General features: G+C 40.3%; 1 protein-coding gene across 3 annotated transcripts in view; it reads right to left on the minus strand.

Annotated features, from left to right (window-relative positions):
* LOC135407763 (protein hinderin-like) overlaps positions 1-17,469 on the minus strand; it is a 42,664-nt gene that overhangs the window by 25,079 nt on the left and 116 nt on the right. For 2 of the 3 annotated variants that reach the window (XM_064643124.1, XM_064643123.1), the window contains exons 2-4: positions 12,900-12,935; positions 11,089-11,228; positions 7,249-7,343 (exon numbers count right to left, since the gene is read on the minus strand). In XM_064643124.1, coding sequence (XP_064499194.1) covers positions 7,249-7,343; positions 11,089-11,228; positions 12,900-12,935 — 271 coding nt within the window. Of the gene's footprint in view, positions 1-7,248; positions 7,344-11,088; positions 11,229-12,899; positions 12,936-17,350; positions 17,394-17,469 lie in introns of those variants that run through there. The other variant, XM_064643125.1, reaches the window with a different exon arrangement.

Below are 17,469 nucleotides of genomic sequence, written 5' to 3' on the forward strand. Positions count from 1 at the left end.
AGAAGAAAAGCCATAAATACCACAACTGGGTCACTCCCCTGGGGTGAACTCTAGTATTCCTCAACTCTAAGATTAACCCACAGCCCTTCCCATATCAGCTTGAGAGGACTGCATGAAGTTGGAAATAACAGTACTGAAACTCACACTTTTCCTCTACAAACCTAGATGGAGACAAACAACAGATAACATACAATCAAATTCTTTAAATTGGGTTGGTTATAAAGCTTGAATCAAACTATTAATTGGAAAGTTTCTAAATTACAGGAGAAAAGTACATGGATTAAGTGTAAAAACATTCCACTATTCATATGCCCATGGTCTCATTTACAACGCTGGCCCTGGCCTGGGAAGGTGTGATGAGTTCAACCCATTCCTAAGCCCCTGGCCCTCCACTCACACGCTTGTGAGGGTTGTGCACACAGCATTAAAAAAACAGCAAAGGGAACCAGCTTTATTAACTCTGGATAAATACCAACACCTACACGCTCCTTAGCTAAGCAGGCAAACTTTTGAAAAATATCTACCACACATACTTCTCTGCCCCCTGATGCAGTAACAGCTACAGCACACATGCCACAGGCTGCAGACCCAGGCTTTAGCAACTAACCACGAGTTCTAGAGCCATCAGGTGACTACAGAATATATGACCTTCCTTCACATTATCAGTGAAAGATGCAAAAATAAAAAAAAAGAAAATAATTTAGACAAACACAATGAAGACAGCTATGACCATGTGGATGAAAGACAAGAAGTAAAGGAGAACGGCAGGGAATTGGAAAGGAAAGAGAGGACAAGTATCATCTCCAGGACACTCTGTAAGGAAGGAAGCCTGCTTACTAACTGCAGGAGTGATGCTACATGAGAAAAAGGTTCGGGACAACTGAAACACTGGGCTATGCTAGCACCCAATAACACTAAACTCAAACATAAGAAAATAAGGTGAGAAAGAACAGGGCACTAGAGAAATCAGACTAAACCTAGCAGGTTTTACTCATCTCTGGATTCTGTGATTTGCTGCTTGTATCGGTGTGCATCACATTCACGTGCTGTGTTTGTATTTAACACAGATCACAGCAAGTTGTCACACTCCCAGACTCATGAATATATTGTGCCACATATCTTATGCACTAAATGACTGAGAACAGTAAGTGATCTTAGGAGAAATGTGGCAGTATGTGTTTATGTATCACAAAGCAGAAGACAGCCCATAAAGGGCAGGCAAGATACAGAAGACAGTCACTCACAGGAGGTGGCAAAAGGAAGTTATAGAAAAGGAATACAAGAATGTCATCAGATTATGCTGGATTTATGTCACTTCATATAAATAGCTCAGTGAGATTTTTTTATATACTTATTTCTTTGCCTTCTGGCAGTAAAGAACAGATGATTTCTAGCAGAAGGAGGAAGGACTCCACTGATGCCATACAAAAACATTACAAGGCTCCTCAAAAGGATTTTCACCCACTATTCATCTCCTTGGGTCAGAAAAGAGCAGTGAAAGAATGAAGGCACCACAACTACAAAGGGCACAGCTGCTCCACTGGGCAACATGCAGGTGTTCAGCTCCATTGTTTTTGTTTCCAGGATCAAATAGAGGACTGATGACAAAGATGACAAATCAGCAGAACTGATCCTCCCATTTAGTGTCTGAAGCATTTTGTTGCACACAATTCACATTGACCCCACCTTGTGTCATAGGAAATGCACCATCTTGTTTCAAGATTTGTTTTAAATTTGACAGTTTATATGAATTCAATATAATAAATTCATAGTAAAATTCAAAGCTTACATAATTCTAGATGCACTTAAATCGATATTTTAATTTCATTTTACAGGAGCCTCTGTAGAAAAAGAAAAACTCATAACACAGATATATTGACAAAAAACTCTCCTAGGACATCAGCCTGAGGGTTAAAATTAATTCCTAGTTCACCAGTTCCAATTACTGTGGTGTGCTACCAAGTCCACTGCTGATACCAGTGTTTCTGTCTGATCTAAAGAAGGAATTGATCAACAAGTTTACTGGTGACACTGACTCATTCCACTGAGTAAGCAGGATTGATGCTCTCCAGGTGGAATTTCTGAAGCACTGTACAAGTCAACAGCACTTCAAGTTTTATTTGTTTAATGAAAAACTGACACGCACAAGAAAGAGCCGTGATAATACTCACATCAACACTACACTAGGGACAGAACTCAAAAGAACTCTTCCTGTCTGAAGGCACTTACAATCTTTAAAAATGAAGAGTTTTAAAAATGTTCAAAAAAAAAAAAAGAGAAGAGAAATATCAAATGCATTAAGAACTGTGGCTCAGCAAATTAAGACAGAAGACAAACAAACAAAAACAAAAAGAAGAGATACAAACACTGGAAACTTCACTGATCAGTCCTATGCTCTTTGGGAACACTTAAATTTTAGGAAACAGTAACCTGGTATTCATCTGCCAACTAGCTAGCAAAGATGAAAACATTTTGGTGACCATTTTTGAAAACTACAAGTTTTTAAATTTCAAGCAAAAAGTGGCATCTGAAACAGGCAAGTCCATCACAGGAGTCAAAAATCAAGTAAGGACCAAGATAAGGGCATCATGCAAAGTCCAGCACACATGGATATCATGGAATGAAACCAGCTATCCCGACTGAAAGACATACTCTAGAAAGGCAAAAACAGAACTTTCCATGCCAGAGTTGATTCTGCCTCTGGCACAACTGAGCAATAAAGTGACTTTTAATATAAGCACTCTAGGAAGAGAAAATGGCAGTATTTTTTGTCCAAGAACAATGTTCACAAATCTGATACATTTTACTTCAGTATCATGGGCAGTTTATACAAATTAAAAAAAAAAATTAACAAAAAAAAATACGGTCCCAAAACCTAATTGAAATTGCTGCACAATGGATAAATTTTATGATATGCATCTTGCAAAATACAAAACTAGATCTCACAGCATGAATTTATAGCTACAAATGACTTTTTAAGCACAAAAGGTAAGTGTGATTGGTGATACAATAATCCTGGGCATGCTTTTCCTATCAGCACAAAGCCATTTGCCAGACAAGCTTAGGGATATCTCATTTGCAGTCTCACTGCCTGACCAATTAAGAGAACTGAAGCACAATATTGCTCCTAAAGTAGCATACAAAAAAAAAAAAAGAGAGAAAAAAGAAAAGATCTTGAAGTTAAAGCCAGGTAACAATTTGGTTAAATATGAAGTAGTGTAACCCAGGAGAGAAGGCAACCCAAGAGGCCAAACACTGCAGATTTGTAATATGGGTTTCCACAGGCAAGTTGTCCTTCAAAGATTCTGGAACAAAAACACTTAAACAGCAGATATATGCTACAATAGTTTTACTGTCCTCCTTTGTAATGGTTTCCAGTTCTGTAACCAAATTAACCTTCTGTTTTGATTCCCATTTTCACCTTTTGTTGGAAAATTTCAATTTTAATTGGTCGATTTCATCTTATCAGGATAAAAAGTCCAGATAAAAGCAATGGCAGTAGAAAAGTCTGGCATCCCAGACTGCTAGCATCCTACAAAGGGTTTAGGAATCCAAGGTCTTGGGAAGGAGGAAGCATCTTCTCAGTAAGGGTCAAATGCATGTCTGAAGGCTGTTTGGTAGCTGCCAGTTGCAAGTCATTCTGGGTATGCCAGTGATCTCAGCCAGAAAGACACTAACAGGATAGCAAGAACTGTCTTGTATCTCATTTGGAAAGGGCAATCACTCCCTCCCACGGGTGAGTAAGGGTGTTACGATTCCTTTCTACCTAAATTGCTTTAGAAGATTTATTTGCAAAGACAACAGGGAGCCAGCTTTCTCCATGTTTATCTTATCTGAAGAAAGAAAGAATACAAAGTAGCTAGTTACCAATTTTCACCACTAAAACAAAAATTAAACGTTCACGAGCCATTCTCTGTCACTTAGTCAAGGCCTCTGCTCACTCTAAAGTAAATTGCATATGTGAGCTGTACAGGTAGGTGAGCTGTGCAGGCAGGGAAGAACCATTTGTGATACACCTGTCATACTAGGAGCCCCAAAGTCACAGAAGTATGGCTATAGGTGTGGCCTGTATCAGCTAGGAGGGAATGCTTGCAAGCACACACACATTCACTCTCTCTGCAAAGAAATTTGAGATCCTCTCCATTCAGCCAAAGGCCCGGACAGAGAGAGCTCTCAAAATCTGCATAACACTTGAAGTATTTCACTCTAGAACACTTCATAATCATTCTCAGTGTGGTGTTTAGCAAATCCTTAATGTTCAGCAGTCAACTGGTCACATCCCAGCAGACCCTGCACTGCTCCTTCTCAGAGAGGCTGCTGTGTCCTGACACTGGCACAGAGAACGAGTGTAAGGAACTTCCAGTGTCTTCACCATGTCACTGCTCATTTCATTACATAAGCTGATGACTGCTTCAGGAGTAGCCTGCTGTAATAAAAGCTCAGAGAAAGTCTTCCTTCCTCCTTTTTAAAAGGACTTGGCTTATAGGCAGAGATAAAAATTTGTTCTTACTGTGCCACCTTCACCACCATGACAGCAGCACCTTACTGAAAACACGAAGGTGCCATGCTGATTGCTTTTGAAAATAAAGGCTGATCACACTCAAGAATTTACTCACAAGGCATTTTGGCATTCATGGGCATGACTCATTCTACTCAGAAGCTCCTCTATAAACAGAGTTTGAAAAGAATCTGCTGACACAATAAATAAAAAAGTTCAAATTTGCAACATTTGAGTATTTTAAACTTTAGAAGCAGTTTGTCTCTCTCATTTCACCTTAAAAGGGAAGACAGACTGCATACATTCAAAGAAAGGCGAGGTAATTGTTAGATTTACAGGTGGCAGCACAGACCAAAAACTATGATTATTTAGCCTAGAAAGGAGGATTAGAAAGGATACAGCTGAGTCGTTTCCTTTGACCCCGTCTCAAAATCCAATTTCATAAAGTCCCTAACAGCTAACGTGATGTCAGACACTGGAATCCCCAGCAGCAGAGCCAAGTAACTGACTTTTTTTTTCAAAGAAAAGGATATATTAATGCATCTGGCATTAGAATTTACTCATACCAACACAAAGTGTGACACTTCAGTGAATGCAGTGGCACACGACCCCCCCAGTGTTCAAAAGTGCAATGGGAGTAAGAGTTGGAGGAAGAAAAGTAAAAATTCGGAAGAGAAAGAAAAGTACATGAGCTCTCCTTGAGCAGTCACAGAAGTCAGGAAAAGGCCACTAGCCTGAACTGCTCAAGCAAGACCTGGTTGAAATTCGAGCCCCAAGAGCTCATCGTATTTTGCAACTGGTTTCCACACAGACAGAATTTTACCACTTTACAGCAGCCTTCATGCAGCCACTTACTGACCAATCTATTTCTGTCCACCTTCCTGCGTCAAACCTGCACGAATTAGTCTCAACTACCATCTTTTTCATAAATTGTAGCAAAATAAGGAACAGTGAGGTATAGCCCTGGTCAAGTGAGACCTTTATTATTCCAAGTATTTACTGCAGGTCAGTCTTCCTGGAAAACTTTTGGCTTTCTGCTGGTCCTTTTTCTTCTCTGAAATAGCAGAGAATGTTCTAATGCATGTAAGAGCACTCCATCATGGTACAACTAAGGATGAAAATTATGGAGAGTTTTAAAAAAGTGACGAGGTGAGCTGAATTAAAGTTCAACTTCCCTATTACTCTGCAAAGGACTTTTAATTACATCCAATAAAAATATGATTAGGTTTAAAAATAAAAGAGAACTAAGTATAAAATAATAGTGTTCCACTAATTTTACTTTTCAAAATTAATGTTGCTGCACCTTCTATTTTTCTTCAAAGAAATGTCAGGCAGAAATATCAAGCTGTCCTAAGGGAAAAATCACAGCATCTGAGATTTAAGAAGAATCCCATGCTCAAATGAATTAGTGTACTACTATTCACTAGAGAGCACTGTATTATGAAGAACAATGTAATAAAAGGCTTTTTTTAATATTAGAATATAACTCTATATATCAACAGTGGCAACAGTGTCCAAATAGCTCCAACATCTGACAATTTGGAACCAGGCTTCTCAGCAATCTACTCTTTATGACAGTCTTAACTATACATTTTCTAACACAAGATATGATAAAATAGAGTTGCAAGCATGAAGAACTTCAGAAATTACTGAAATACTGTATGGCAAGAAATCCTATATTAGTACAAATTATTAGCAGGTAAAATGGTCCACTGGATGAGAATAATCGGAGAGAAAATATTCCTAGCTGCACCAGAGAGTTATTGCATGACCTTGAGCAAGTAACTTAATTTCTCTGTCCAAATTTTCCTATATAAAAAGAAAAGGGACGGTAATGCTTGCCAATTACTGCACAGGCATGTGAAATCTATGGCAAAAAGTATTTCATTAATATCAGAGAACCTGCGTTCTGTTAAAAAAAAAAATTTGCCTTTAAAAATTCTACATGTGGACACTAACTTTTAGCCCAAAGGACCTGAGAGCATCTCACGATACTTCCACCCCTGATGTCCTGCCAAAGACTGTCAAAGGCCCACGTGGTCCTCCTCATTCTTACAGCCACCATGTAAGAAGTGGATTTCCAGATATTCTGAGTTGTTAGGGACATAGAGCAGGACTAAAACGTCCTCACTCAAATTCAACCCATCTTTTACCTTTGTGAATGTAACCAGCACTAGAACAAAACTGAAAAAGGCTTTTTCTAAAGCTGAGAAATTTGCACTACTTGAGCCTCTCCTTTCAAAGAATATGTAGCACCTGAAGAAATTAATCAAAGCAAAAGTTTGGCTAGATAAGTAAAAGTTACACAGGAAAATATTGATCAACATGTTTCAGCCATTAAGACCAGCAATCCACCTTTAAGGTGGCATCCCATATAAAAGCTTACCCCCTGCCAAATATCAAGCACTACAAAGTTTCACAGCAACAAAGTTTGTCATTTCCAAAAGCAGCACGTTTTTATTTAAAGCACGTGATACATGCAACAAACAAAATCCTAGACTTGTGATTAGGTTTATATGGATGAACTACTGCTGGTCACTAAACTTTGGCTTTTGTTTTAAATATACATTTAGGGGTCACAAAGCAAGGAAAAACCAATCAGCCTGCTTCATTGTTCATATCTCTTGCAGCAAGAAAAATTACCTTATGCAAATATTCAGTATCATAATGCAGTTTTACATTGCTTGATGTTAATTAGAGGAATGACTCCTCTTAAACATAATGCATTTTCAGGTGATGCTTCTTCTTACCTGGCAAGTTCTTTAATTAAGTTTGCAATGCGTCTCTTGTCCTCAGGACACAAATCCTTTAAAGAAGCACTCTTCATTCCTCCTTCATTAGTGACCTGAAAATTTAAAGTAACATTTTAGAAAGTACCGTCTAAAAGAAAACAAATATTTCATAAGATATTAAAAGCATTTCAAGACCTAATAATTACAAGCTGAAAGCAGATCAATTCCAACTGGAAATAAAATTCGTATTTTTTAAAAACGTAAGTACATTTCAGCAAAACAAATTACCAACTTGTGGAGAATTACTTTAAGAGTCTTTTAATTCAAACACAAGCTGCTAGCTTCTATACTAAACATGCTGGGTAAAGTTTTAAGACGTGCACTATTCATTGATTCACAGCAGATAAAGGGAAGTAGGTTCTCATGACTTGGAAATACAGTGCAGTGATATCCAAATCCAAGTCCAAACTTTATTATCACAGAGAGTAGAAAGTAAGAAAAAAATATCCTGCCTCAGAGTTTAAGAGCGAAGCATACGAAACAGCAAAGTATTGTTAGCAGACAGTAAGTCCTTATTTCTTTTTTCTAATACACAGGAAAGTCCAGACCCTTTCACACATCGCTACTGTTCGGTCTTAATGGCTTATTTGCTACCACCGCAGTAAATACCCGTCAGAACAGGCCTGTAACAGACCCCAGCACTTCAGGACTTTAATGCACCCCTTCAACACACAGAGAACCGCTGCTCTTGCTACCAGTGCCCACCAGAGGGCCTGCACTGCTGCCCGCGCACCGCTGAGGGCAACACCTTCCCTACCTCGGGATGCTTCCGAGCAGGAAAAGGTTCTAAATTGGTTTTATTTATCAAAAATTTCTGTGATGGGGGGACGCGGTTCTGCAGTGCTCGTGGAAGGCACGAGATGCGAATCCCAAGATAAACGCGGCAATAAGGGCTATGCTATTCTGCCCAAGGGTTTGACAAGTTTCAGTATCTCCACTCAATCTGATTTATTTCAGTTCAGACTTTTACAAACCTACAAATATTACAAACCTCCCCAGCTTAACTTGAGATAAAAGAATGCAGCCGAATGCCCCGCAGTTTGGCCAAGTTAACACAATAGGGCACAAAAAGCCTGCACAGCTAACACTGGGCTTCTCCCCTCTCATTAGCAGGAACAGCAGCTGATCTACACACGCCCCAGAGGAAGTGACCCCTTTCACTCTCAGCTAATTGCTTCTTAAACAGTAGCTTAAAACAATTAAAGAACGATGTCCACTACTAAAAGAGGACTCATGGTTACCCACCTGACCCTTCAGTACACTCTTCTTTTGACTTCAGTGTATTTTCCCCAGGTAGGGGGAAAGAGTCTCACAAGGCAAATTTTAGCACCTTTCAAGGGGACATTTAATTTCAGTTTCCTTCCTAAACATATGCTGCTTACAGTCATACAAATGAAGAGACAATGTCTTTAACTTAACTGAATTCGACTACAGTACCTTTGAAGGAATTTCACTTTCCATGCTAAAAATGTCTGACTTTTTTTTTTTTTCAGCAGACAGACGATGGAACTTCTTTAAGAAAAACAAAAAGTTACAGGACAATTTTCACTCAAAAAGAGAGACAGGAGCTTGATCACATTAGTGAAGGAGGTTTTAACAGAAGGTACCTCAAACTATTACCCAAACCAATGTACATACTGTCTGACTAACATTTGTGCACAGGTACGCTGAGGTAGCACAATACAAATTCTCAGAGGCAGACTTGTACCATAACACATGTCAGAGAGAAGCTGTGGCATCATGCACAGCAACAGCTCAACCATCAAAACAAGATGAAAAAGGAGGTAGAGGCCAAGACTGTATTGTCTCCTCTTCCCAGATTTCTGTCCTTTCTTCACAGTTCAGGACAGAAGGCAGTTTTGTAACTTGGTATTTGTAAGATACTCTCCATACCTTGGAAGGTGACAATCTGCCTGACAAAATCACACGGAATCACAGGATGGTTAAGGTTGGAAGGGACCACGGTAGCTCATCTACTCCAGCCTTCTCCACATTGCTCAGGATTATGTCCAGGCCAGGTTGGATAGGGCTCTGAGCAGCCTGGACTAGTGGAAGGTGTCCCTGTCCATGGCAGAAGGGGTTGCACTAGATGATCTTTAGGGTCCCCTCCAACTTAAACCATTTTATGATTCTTTGTTAAAGTAAAGCCATCAGCTCTCCCTAGGCATGCACACAACATCTGGCAGAAAATGAGTTGTGCTGGTGATGAAAACTCCACACAAAAGGAGTTTTTCTTCCATAACAAGTGAGACACATTTGTTCTATTTGTTTCAAGTAATTCAGAGCTTATCTTCAGAGTACAAAGTTTCCATGAGGATTTGGCAAGGTAAGAGAAAAACAGAAGGTTAAAAAAGACAGAGAAGAAACAAAGTTTTGAACGCATTTAATTGTCAATATCATAAAAGCACGAGTCACAATTAAGATTTCATGTATCAGGCATTACATAAAAAAACCACACAAAAATCCATTTATACCGCAACGGCTTTCAAAAAAAAAAAAAAGGAGTAAAAACTCTCTAAACAACAAGTAATGCAATCAACACACCATTCAACAAAACAGATTTTAATGTGACACATTGAAGGCATCTATGAGGCAGCAGGCTTGTAGATACTTATGAAGAGATGCTTCTACATAAAGACTCTGCATAATGGGGGCTATTTGTGGAATTTATCTGCATGTCACTTAACAGCATCATTTGCAAAGCAGAGGTACATGCCAGCCTCCTAAAAGCAAGTACTGATAAACAGAGAAATGGAAAGGGATAAGTCCAGGAAGGCCCTAAAAATGAATACCAGTGTCATGCTGAAGGATTCAAAAAGCAATGACACTGTCAAAGCAACGAGAACTGAGTGATCTGTCTTCACATCAGAGTTTTGAACATATATGTGAGGCACAGCATCCACCCAGTGCACAGAAGACTGGGAAGGACATCTTAGCCCAGATGGAGAACAAGATCTAACTGCATGATAATACAACAATGATGCAGAGCAGTCCAAGGTTTCAGATCCTGCCTGTAAGTGGAAGGATGCCAAACCCTAGTGATTTACAGATGAATACTAGGAAGGAGACTTAACAGTACTCAAATAACTTAAACAGTCATTGCACTATACAAACCATGCTAGAAAAATGGCATCTCTCAACAGATTTCTGAATATCACAGTATCTACCACAACACAGAATAACCTTCCAAAAAAACCCCACTGCTTTGAAATTTCTAATGCAACTGTAGGAAAAGTGTCACCTATTCTCACAGGAGGAGACCACACAATTTGAAGCAGAACCAAACACAGTGTCAATGGACAAAGCTACTTTGGCTACTCACATGCATTTTGAACTTCTACATCAAAAACAGAAAGTGATTTTACCCTACTAACATGAGCAGCCACAGTGAAAAGGTCTATAAAAAGAGTTTTATAGGTCTTGTTTCTAAATGATATGACTACAGCAATGAAACTGAGTAGATTGAACACAACTTCCGGCATGTTTGCTCAGTAAAATACAGGTTAGGTGCTATCCAAGACTACATTCACTGTCTCTGTACAAATACACAGATAGAAATATATATAATCTCTTTTACATAGCTCCAGTTACACACAAATTACATAAATTAGCACATTCAGCCTTTGTTTTCTTTAGGTGAAAAATTCTGTCAGCAAGCCACCATATAAGTGGGTAAAAAGTATAAGAGATTGTAAAAATAAAAATATTCTAACGCTGTGTAAGAGTTTTCAATCTAAATACAAAATCTGACGTTTTTCTACTAAGTCTTAAGAGCAACAAAAATTTGCCTTTACTGACCTGCTGCCCTGTCAGATCTCCCACACTTCTATCCGGATCCATGGAAACAGAAGCAACAGCTACAGGTACCTTGAGTTCAGTTTGACTTGTCTGATACTTTGGCAAACAGCCTGTTTTAAAATTTCCTTTTGTAGACACTCCTGTAAATGAAAGACAAGCAGAACACACAGATTACAAAGTGAAAAGAGATCCTTCTCTTGCCTTGTAAAACAGGAGTTCCACAAAGGCATCTTTGCCTTAGCAGCTCTTTCTGAAAAGAATGAGCGTGTTGGGTATATGTTTGCAGTTCCCCTCAGCCTCTCACTCTGCACAAAATTCATTATGATTAATGTATCAGCAGAAAAAGAGGTGCATGGCACTGAAGTGCACACAGCCACAAAGAGCAACAAAGTAAATTCTGAAAGGTACATCTTCTGATGGAGGTTCAGTGCAAAAAAACCCTGTTTGTTTAAGATGCAAAAGCATAAAATTGAGCTTCTCTTCTGACACTCAAAGACAAAAAGGAACCAAGTAGTACTGCTGCTAAAAGTACCACTCATACGATAAAATACCACTTCTCTGTTGTACAGCCAACCTACTGACTGCCCAGGCTAATTGTTCCTTTCAGGACCAGGAATATGAGTAAGGCAACACTTCAGTGCACACTCCACAGATCATCTGTAAAAAACTTTCTGCCATAATTAGAATTAGTTCACCACTATCAACAGTGAGAATATGAAAGCACTGAAAATCCTGATGCTGCAATTATAAAGTGCCCACACTGATACTAACACTAAAACTGCCCAGGGCCAGATTAAAGCCCGGACCTTCTTGGTACTGGTTTTAGTTTTGACTGTTCAGAAGTGCAAAAAGGTTTTGAACAAAAAACATTAATTTTATACTAGCAGATAGAATACACTTATTTGGGTAATGAATTTCAGAAGTGTACCATAAACCCCAGTGAAAGAACTAAATTATAAGCTTTAACATCTCCATGCTTGTACACAAAGGAAAACAATGTTCCTGTAATTCTCTTTCACAGAAGTGGAAGAGTATTTCCCAGAGTGAGTAGATTTACATCATTTAGGAACACTGCCTTCTTTCCAGGGCACAGAGTGTAACCATCTGACATCGCCTGGCTTGAACTATGCTAGTTACAAAACACACACAGTTTTTTAACAGAGCTATTTGGCCAGTAGTTTTTGAGGGTAACCATGCTACTCCAAACTAGAGAGCAGGATTCCTCAAAATTTATAACTGCTGGATGACATATACACAATTTTACCAGAGTTAATCATGCCCAGATATGTTTTCAAGACCTGGTGTCACTGTAAGAGCTGTGTTTGAAAACAATCAGAGAATTCTGAAGGGGAACTAAGAACACTCATCTTTTCCCCAGCGATGTATGCAAGCTTGCATTCAGTAAATCAAGGTCAAAAGAACTAATAAAAAAACAAAAAATTACTTTTGCTTTACATAATGAATCTTCATTTGAAGTGATATCTTCAAAATTTACAAAAGACCTCAATACCTCTAACGCTTCAATATTCTTTGGAGACCACATTAAAAATTCAGCTTAGCTTATCAATTGGATAAAACTATGCTGTACCTGCAACAGAAACAGCTCCCCTGAAACTATTCATTTTATACAGTATGCTTATCTAAGCAGCAGAGCATAAATCCTCTGCTGTAATCCTATATGTCCCATTACAACCTGTGATGACTCTCTACCTTACACACTTAAATACACAAACCACATACCCAAAAAGACATTCCAAATTTTATCAGGGAAAAAAAAAACAACTTTGTTTACATCTATTAGAAGGTCATACCTGAAACGGGTACCATTGGCTCTTCTTCATCAGAAACTGCATGTGGCTTTGTTAAAGGTAATAAAAAGAGAGCAAGTTTGGCTCTTTAAACAGAACTGTAAAAATAAGTATTTGGGCTCTTAATTTTAAAAGACTTTTGAAAAGAAAACAAACTGGTAACAAACACTGGGTGCAAGAAAAGCAAGGAAAACTCGATTAGAAAAGAACCACCATCACAGGGATTTCTAGAACAAAAGTCATTACTCCTTCTTCACTGTGCATTAACTTTCAGCCTTAAAGATTATCTTAGAGGTCACCTTCCAAAAGATCCCAGCGGCCAGCCTCACAAGTGTAATTACTAAGATAATGAAGTAATAATATTTATTTAAATTTAAACAGGTTATTGTTGTATAAGGAACCTCTTTACGCGTAGGAGAGACAAATTCTGGAAGAGTGTATATATTAATATTGCAATGAAATACATTTTGTACATTTTTATACATTGGATATTCTAAGAAATATAAAGGAGGATAAATGCAAAAGGTTTCAAAGGAAGTTGGTCATTCTCATCAGATCTTCACATGATCAGTAACAGATTAAAAAAAAACAGATAAAGCCTGAGGACTAATTTTCTTTAAGAAGTTTTAAGAACTTTCAAATATCCCAGAGCTTTAACTATTAAATTACTTGACTGCAGAAAACACCTAGAAATCAGAAAGAACAGGGTACCATATTATTTGTGCTATATCAGCAGTCACTGAACTTGAATCCCTCGCCTCCCAGAAGCCCCTAAAAATACAACTCAGTATAATTCAGGGAAGGGTGTAAACCATACTGCCTTCTTTAAAGCAGGAGTTCCATTTAGCTGAACATAATGATTGTTATTCCCATGTAAGTAACTAACACACTTGGTGGGGCTTAACCCCAGCCAGCAACTCAGTACCACTCCAGCTGCTCCCTCAGTCCTTGTCCCCCTTCCTGCCCCCTCTCAGAGGGGAGGAAAAGCAGAGATAAAAGGTAAAGCTCGTGGGTGGAGATAAGAAAAGTTTTACTGAAACAAAATAAAACAGAAGAGGATATTAATACAAATAATACTATTTGTAATGTAAAGGAGAGAGGAATAAAACCCAAAAGAAACAACGGATGCACAGAACAGTTGCTCACCACCTACTGACCAATGCTCAGCCTGTTCCCCAGCAGTGATCAGCCCCTCCCAGCCAACTCCCTCAGTTTATGTACTGGGCATGATGCTCCATGGTATGGAATATCCCTTTGGCCAGTTCAGGTCAGCTCTCCTGGCCATGCTCCCTCCCAGCTTCTCGTGCAGCTGGTCATTGCCAGAGCACGGGACACTGAAGTCCATGTTTTAGGGTAAGGACTGCTGAGCAACATCTCAAACATCAGTGCGTAGTCAGCACTGTTCTTGTACTAAATACAAAACACAGCACTGTACCAGGTACAAGATAGAAAATTAACTGTATCCCAGATGAAACCAGGGCAATACAAAAGTGAAAAACAAAAGCAGGGGGCACAAAGTTCTGCCCCACTATCTTTTGTCTATACCCCTTTACTTTCCTCAACCTTCTGTGGCTGGGCAATTAACTCAATTACCTAATTTCTGTACTGTTTACAGATAAATGCAGATAAAGGCTTTGCAGTTGCCTTCATACAATAAAGTCAAGTTATGAAAATATTTCAATCAACATATACTAACTCTTGACTTCACTAAAATTTGATTCTGAGATGTTGCTTAATTTAGTAGATTATTACACAGTGGAGAAAACTAGAAACGGTGTAGGAGCTTCCCCCTGTGGACAGCAACTTCAATCAACACCCACTGTCCGTCACAGAACTGGTACTGGACACACTGGAAGGGCTTGATCACACGCTCCCTTATGATCTTGTTGATGCCCTTTATCACTCATAAACAATTATCACTCATCAGTCTCATACCAGTTTGAAAATACATTCGCTGAGTACTGCTGTCAAAGCCACCTCTCTCTACAAACACTGAGAGCACTTCTGTTCTCACCTGTAAGCTGCAGCCTGCTCTCTCCTAGCTGCCAGAACACACTGAGAGCTCACAGCACGAACCAGGTGAGGAACCTGAACAAACTCTGAGAGAAAAGCACTATGTGTGACTTCTTTTCAAAAAGCACTAAGGCAGATCAAAAGTCCGAGCCTGGATCAAAGCCCAGCCCAAACAGCTGTGTCCACCAGGACAGCAAACTGCAGGGCATTGAGGAGCATGTCTTCAGCTCACACTACTACAGGAAACAACTTCAGCACAGGCAATTGCTTACTCAACTGACATATGGTTCATCTGTGTGTAAACACTCGGCTATAGGAAATAAAAAGATTTGCCTCAACAACATCACGCTTTTAGAGCTGGTATTGGCAGCTGCTGTGGATAGATGCCTCGTAGCAGGAAGCAAAAATTAGTCAAAGATATTGCTGTTACTACCCCCAGCTACCAGGATCACTCTCCTGTGAAGGTTTGCAGCCCAGTGCATTAGAATAACCCCAAGTTGGAGCAGGTTACCTCAATCAGTTGGACCAAAAATCGCAGTGACTCAGGAGCCAATTCGTAAACAGGTCCAACGTCCTTGCCTCGGCGTGCAAGACTGGGAACAGGACCAGCATCAACCTTTTAGCATTAATCCACTGCCACATGCCCCTCAAGACTGACAAGGCAAGTATACTGCTATAAACCTTGTACCACCACAGCTAAAGTTCAATGCAACAGCACAGACAGGCACTGGAGGAACTACACACTATGATGCTGCAGGGCTCACCTACACAAGCAACAGTGCATCTGCCTTGCTATGCTGAATCTATTCAGCAGGTATGGGCAGAAGTTCAATTTTACAAACCTATTAAACCAACACTACCCAACGTAACAAATACCCCACCCCCTCCTATTTTTTTTTAAAGCATCCACTGTTATTATTTTAAATTGTACAATGTGCATTTCTAAGTATTTAAACTTTTCCAGGATCAGAGGCAACACTACCTACTCGCCAAAAAACATAAAATGGAAATGACTCTCAGGAAAAAATTCATTCCTTGGAATATCACAACACATGAGTCTGATGATGGGCTCAAGAAACCGTATTTGGTCACAGGAAACAACCTGTCACATCAGTAGTTAGTTAATAAAAATACACTGTCAGTGTAACTGCATCAAATGAGCACAGCAGTGACAGTGTGGCAACAAATCTGATATGTGACCACCAACCTGCACACCATCACGGTACAGAAAAATTTGTAGGCAATCTATTTTACTTTACACAGATGGGAAATCATAACAATATGCTTCCCAAACAGTCCCTGGGATGGTTGGCCCATTTCACTTAAACAGTGCTGTCTAGCGGGTGTGCAGTCAAACATAAATACAAGAGCACACACACGGACTCTTCTTTCCAGTCTTCCAGCTGATGCTGAAATCCCACTTTCAATATGAGTAATAGCAATCCCTCAAATCCCTCATACCTGGAGCTAAACTGTCAGGTCCTAAATTTCCACCAGGCCAGGCTGTCAGCTCCACCCCAATGTCTTCACGTCGCTGAGCCTCTACCTCAGCCCCAGGAGCCCAAACATCAGCTCCTGATTCTACGAACCACACAAGCGCCTCTCTCTCTAGCCAGGCTTTTACAGGCTGACTCCCCAACACCACAACCACCACCCACTCCATCTACAAGTCTAGCTCCACACAGTCTCCCATAACAGGAGCCTGCCAGTCCTCTGCAGATGAAGCCACCACAGCTTCACACTTGTCCCTCACAGACAGAGCCCTCTGTGTCCCACACAGGGTCACCCTAAATTTTATGCTTGTAATCAAGCTTAGGTGCTACTCACAAAAGACACATCTGTTCCTTGCTGCCTGTCCAGCCTCAGTTTCAAAGAATCTCAGAATTCATTAGGTTGGAAAAGACCTCTGAGATCAGCAACTCCAACCCATGAACAATCACCCACCGTGTCAACCAGACCACAGCCTGAGTGCCACGTCCAATCTTTCCTTAAACACCTCCAGGGACGGTGACTCCACCACTTCCCAGGGCAGCCCATTCCAATGTCTAATCACCCTTTTCTGTGAAGAAATTCCTCCTAATGTCCGGCTTAAATCTCCCCTGGTGCAGGTTAAGGCTGTGTCCTCTGGTCCCCTCACTTTTTACCGACCCCGATCAGGGTCTACCCTCCTGTCAGGGGTAAGTTCACCCCTGAGCCTCCCCTTCTCCAGGCTAAAGCACCCCATTCTCTCTATCGATTCTTTTACAAGTTTCCATGAGCTAAACGCAGTTTCCCCATTTCTATATATTTACTTCCTCCAGGACTCCACAGCCCAGTCACACAACCCTCCCTCCTCTGGCAGGCCACTTCTGCCTATCAATCCCGCGCACCCCCCGAACACAGCCACACGCCCACTCCCTCTCCCCAGGCCGAGCCCCCACAACACTCGGTGCCCCCCACACCTCTGGTGTCGCGGCCACAGAACCCCATTCGTCCCACAGCCCCGCGCCGGCTCCACGCCAAAACCCCCGACAGGCCTCCCCGCACACCCCTGAGGGCCCTCCCCGCCGCCGTCTCCTCG

The sequence above is a fragment of the Pseudopipra pipra genome, chromosome Z (assembly GCF_036250125.1).
Source record: "Pseudopipra pipra isolate bDixPip1 chromosome Z, bDixPip1.hap1, whole genome shotgun sequence".
NCBI lineage: Eukaryota > Metazoa > Chordata > Aves > Passeriformes > Pipridae > Pseudopipra > Pseudopipra pipra.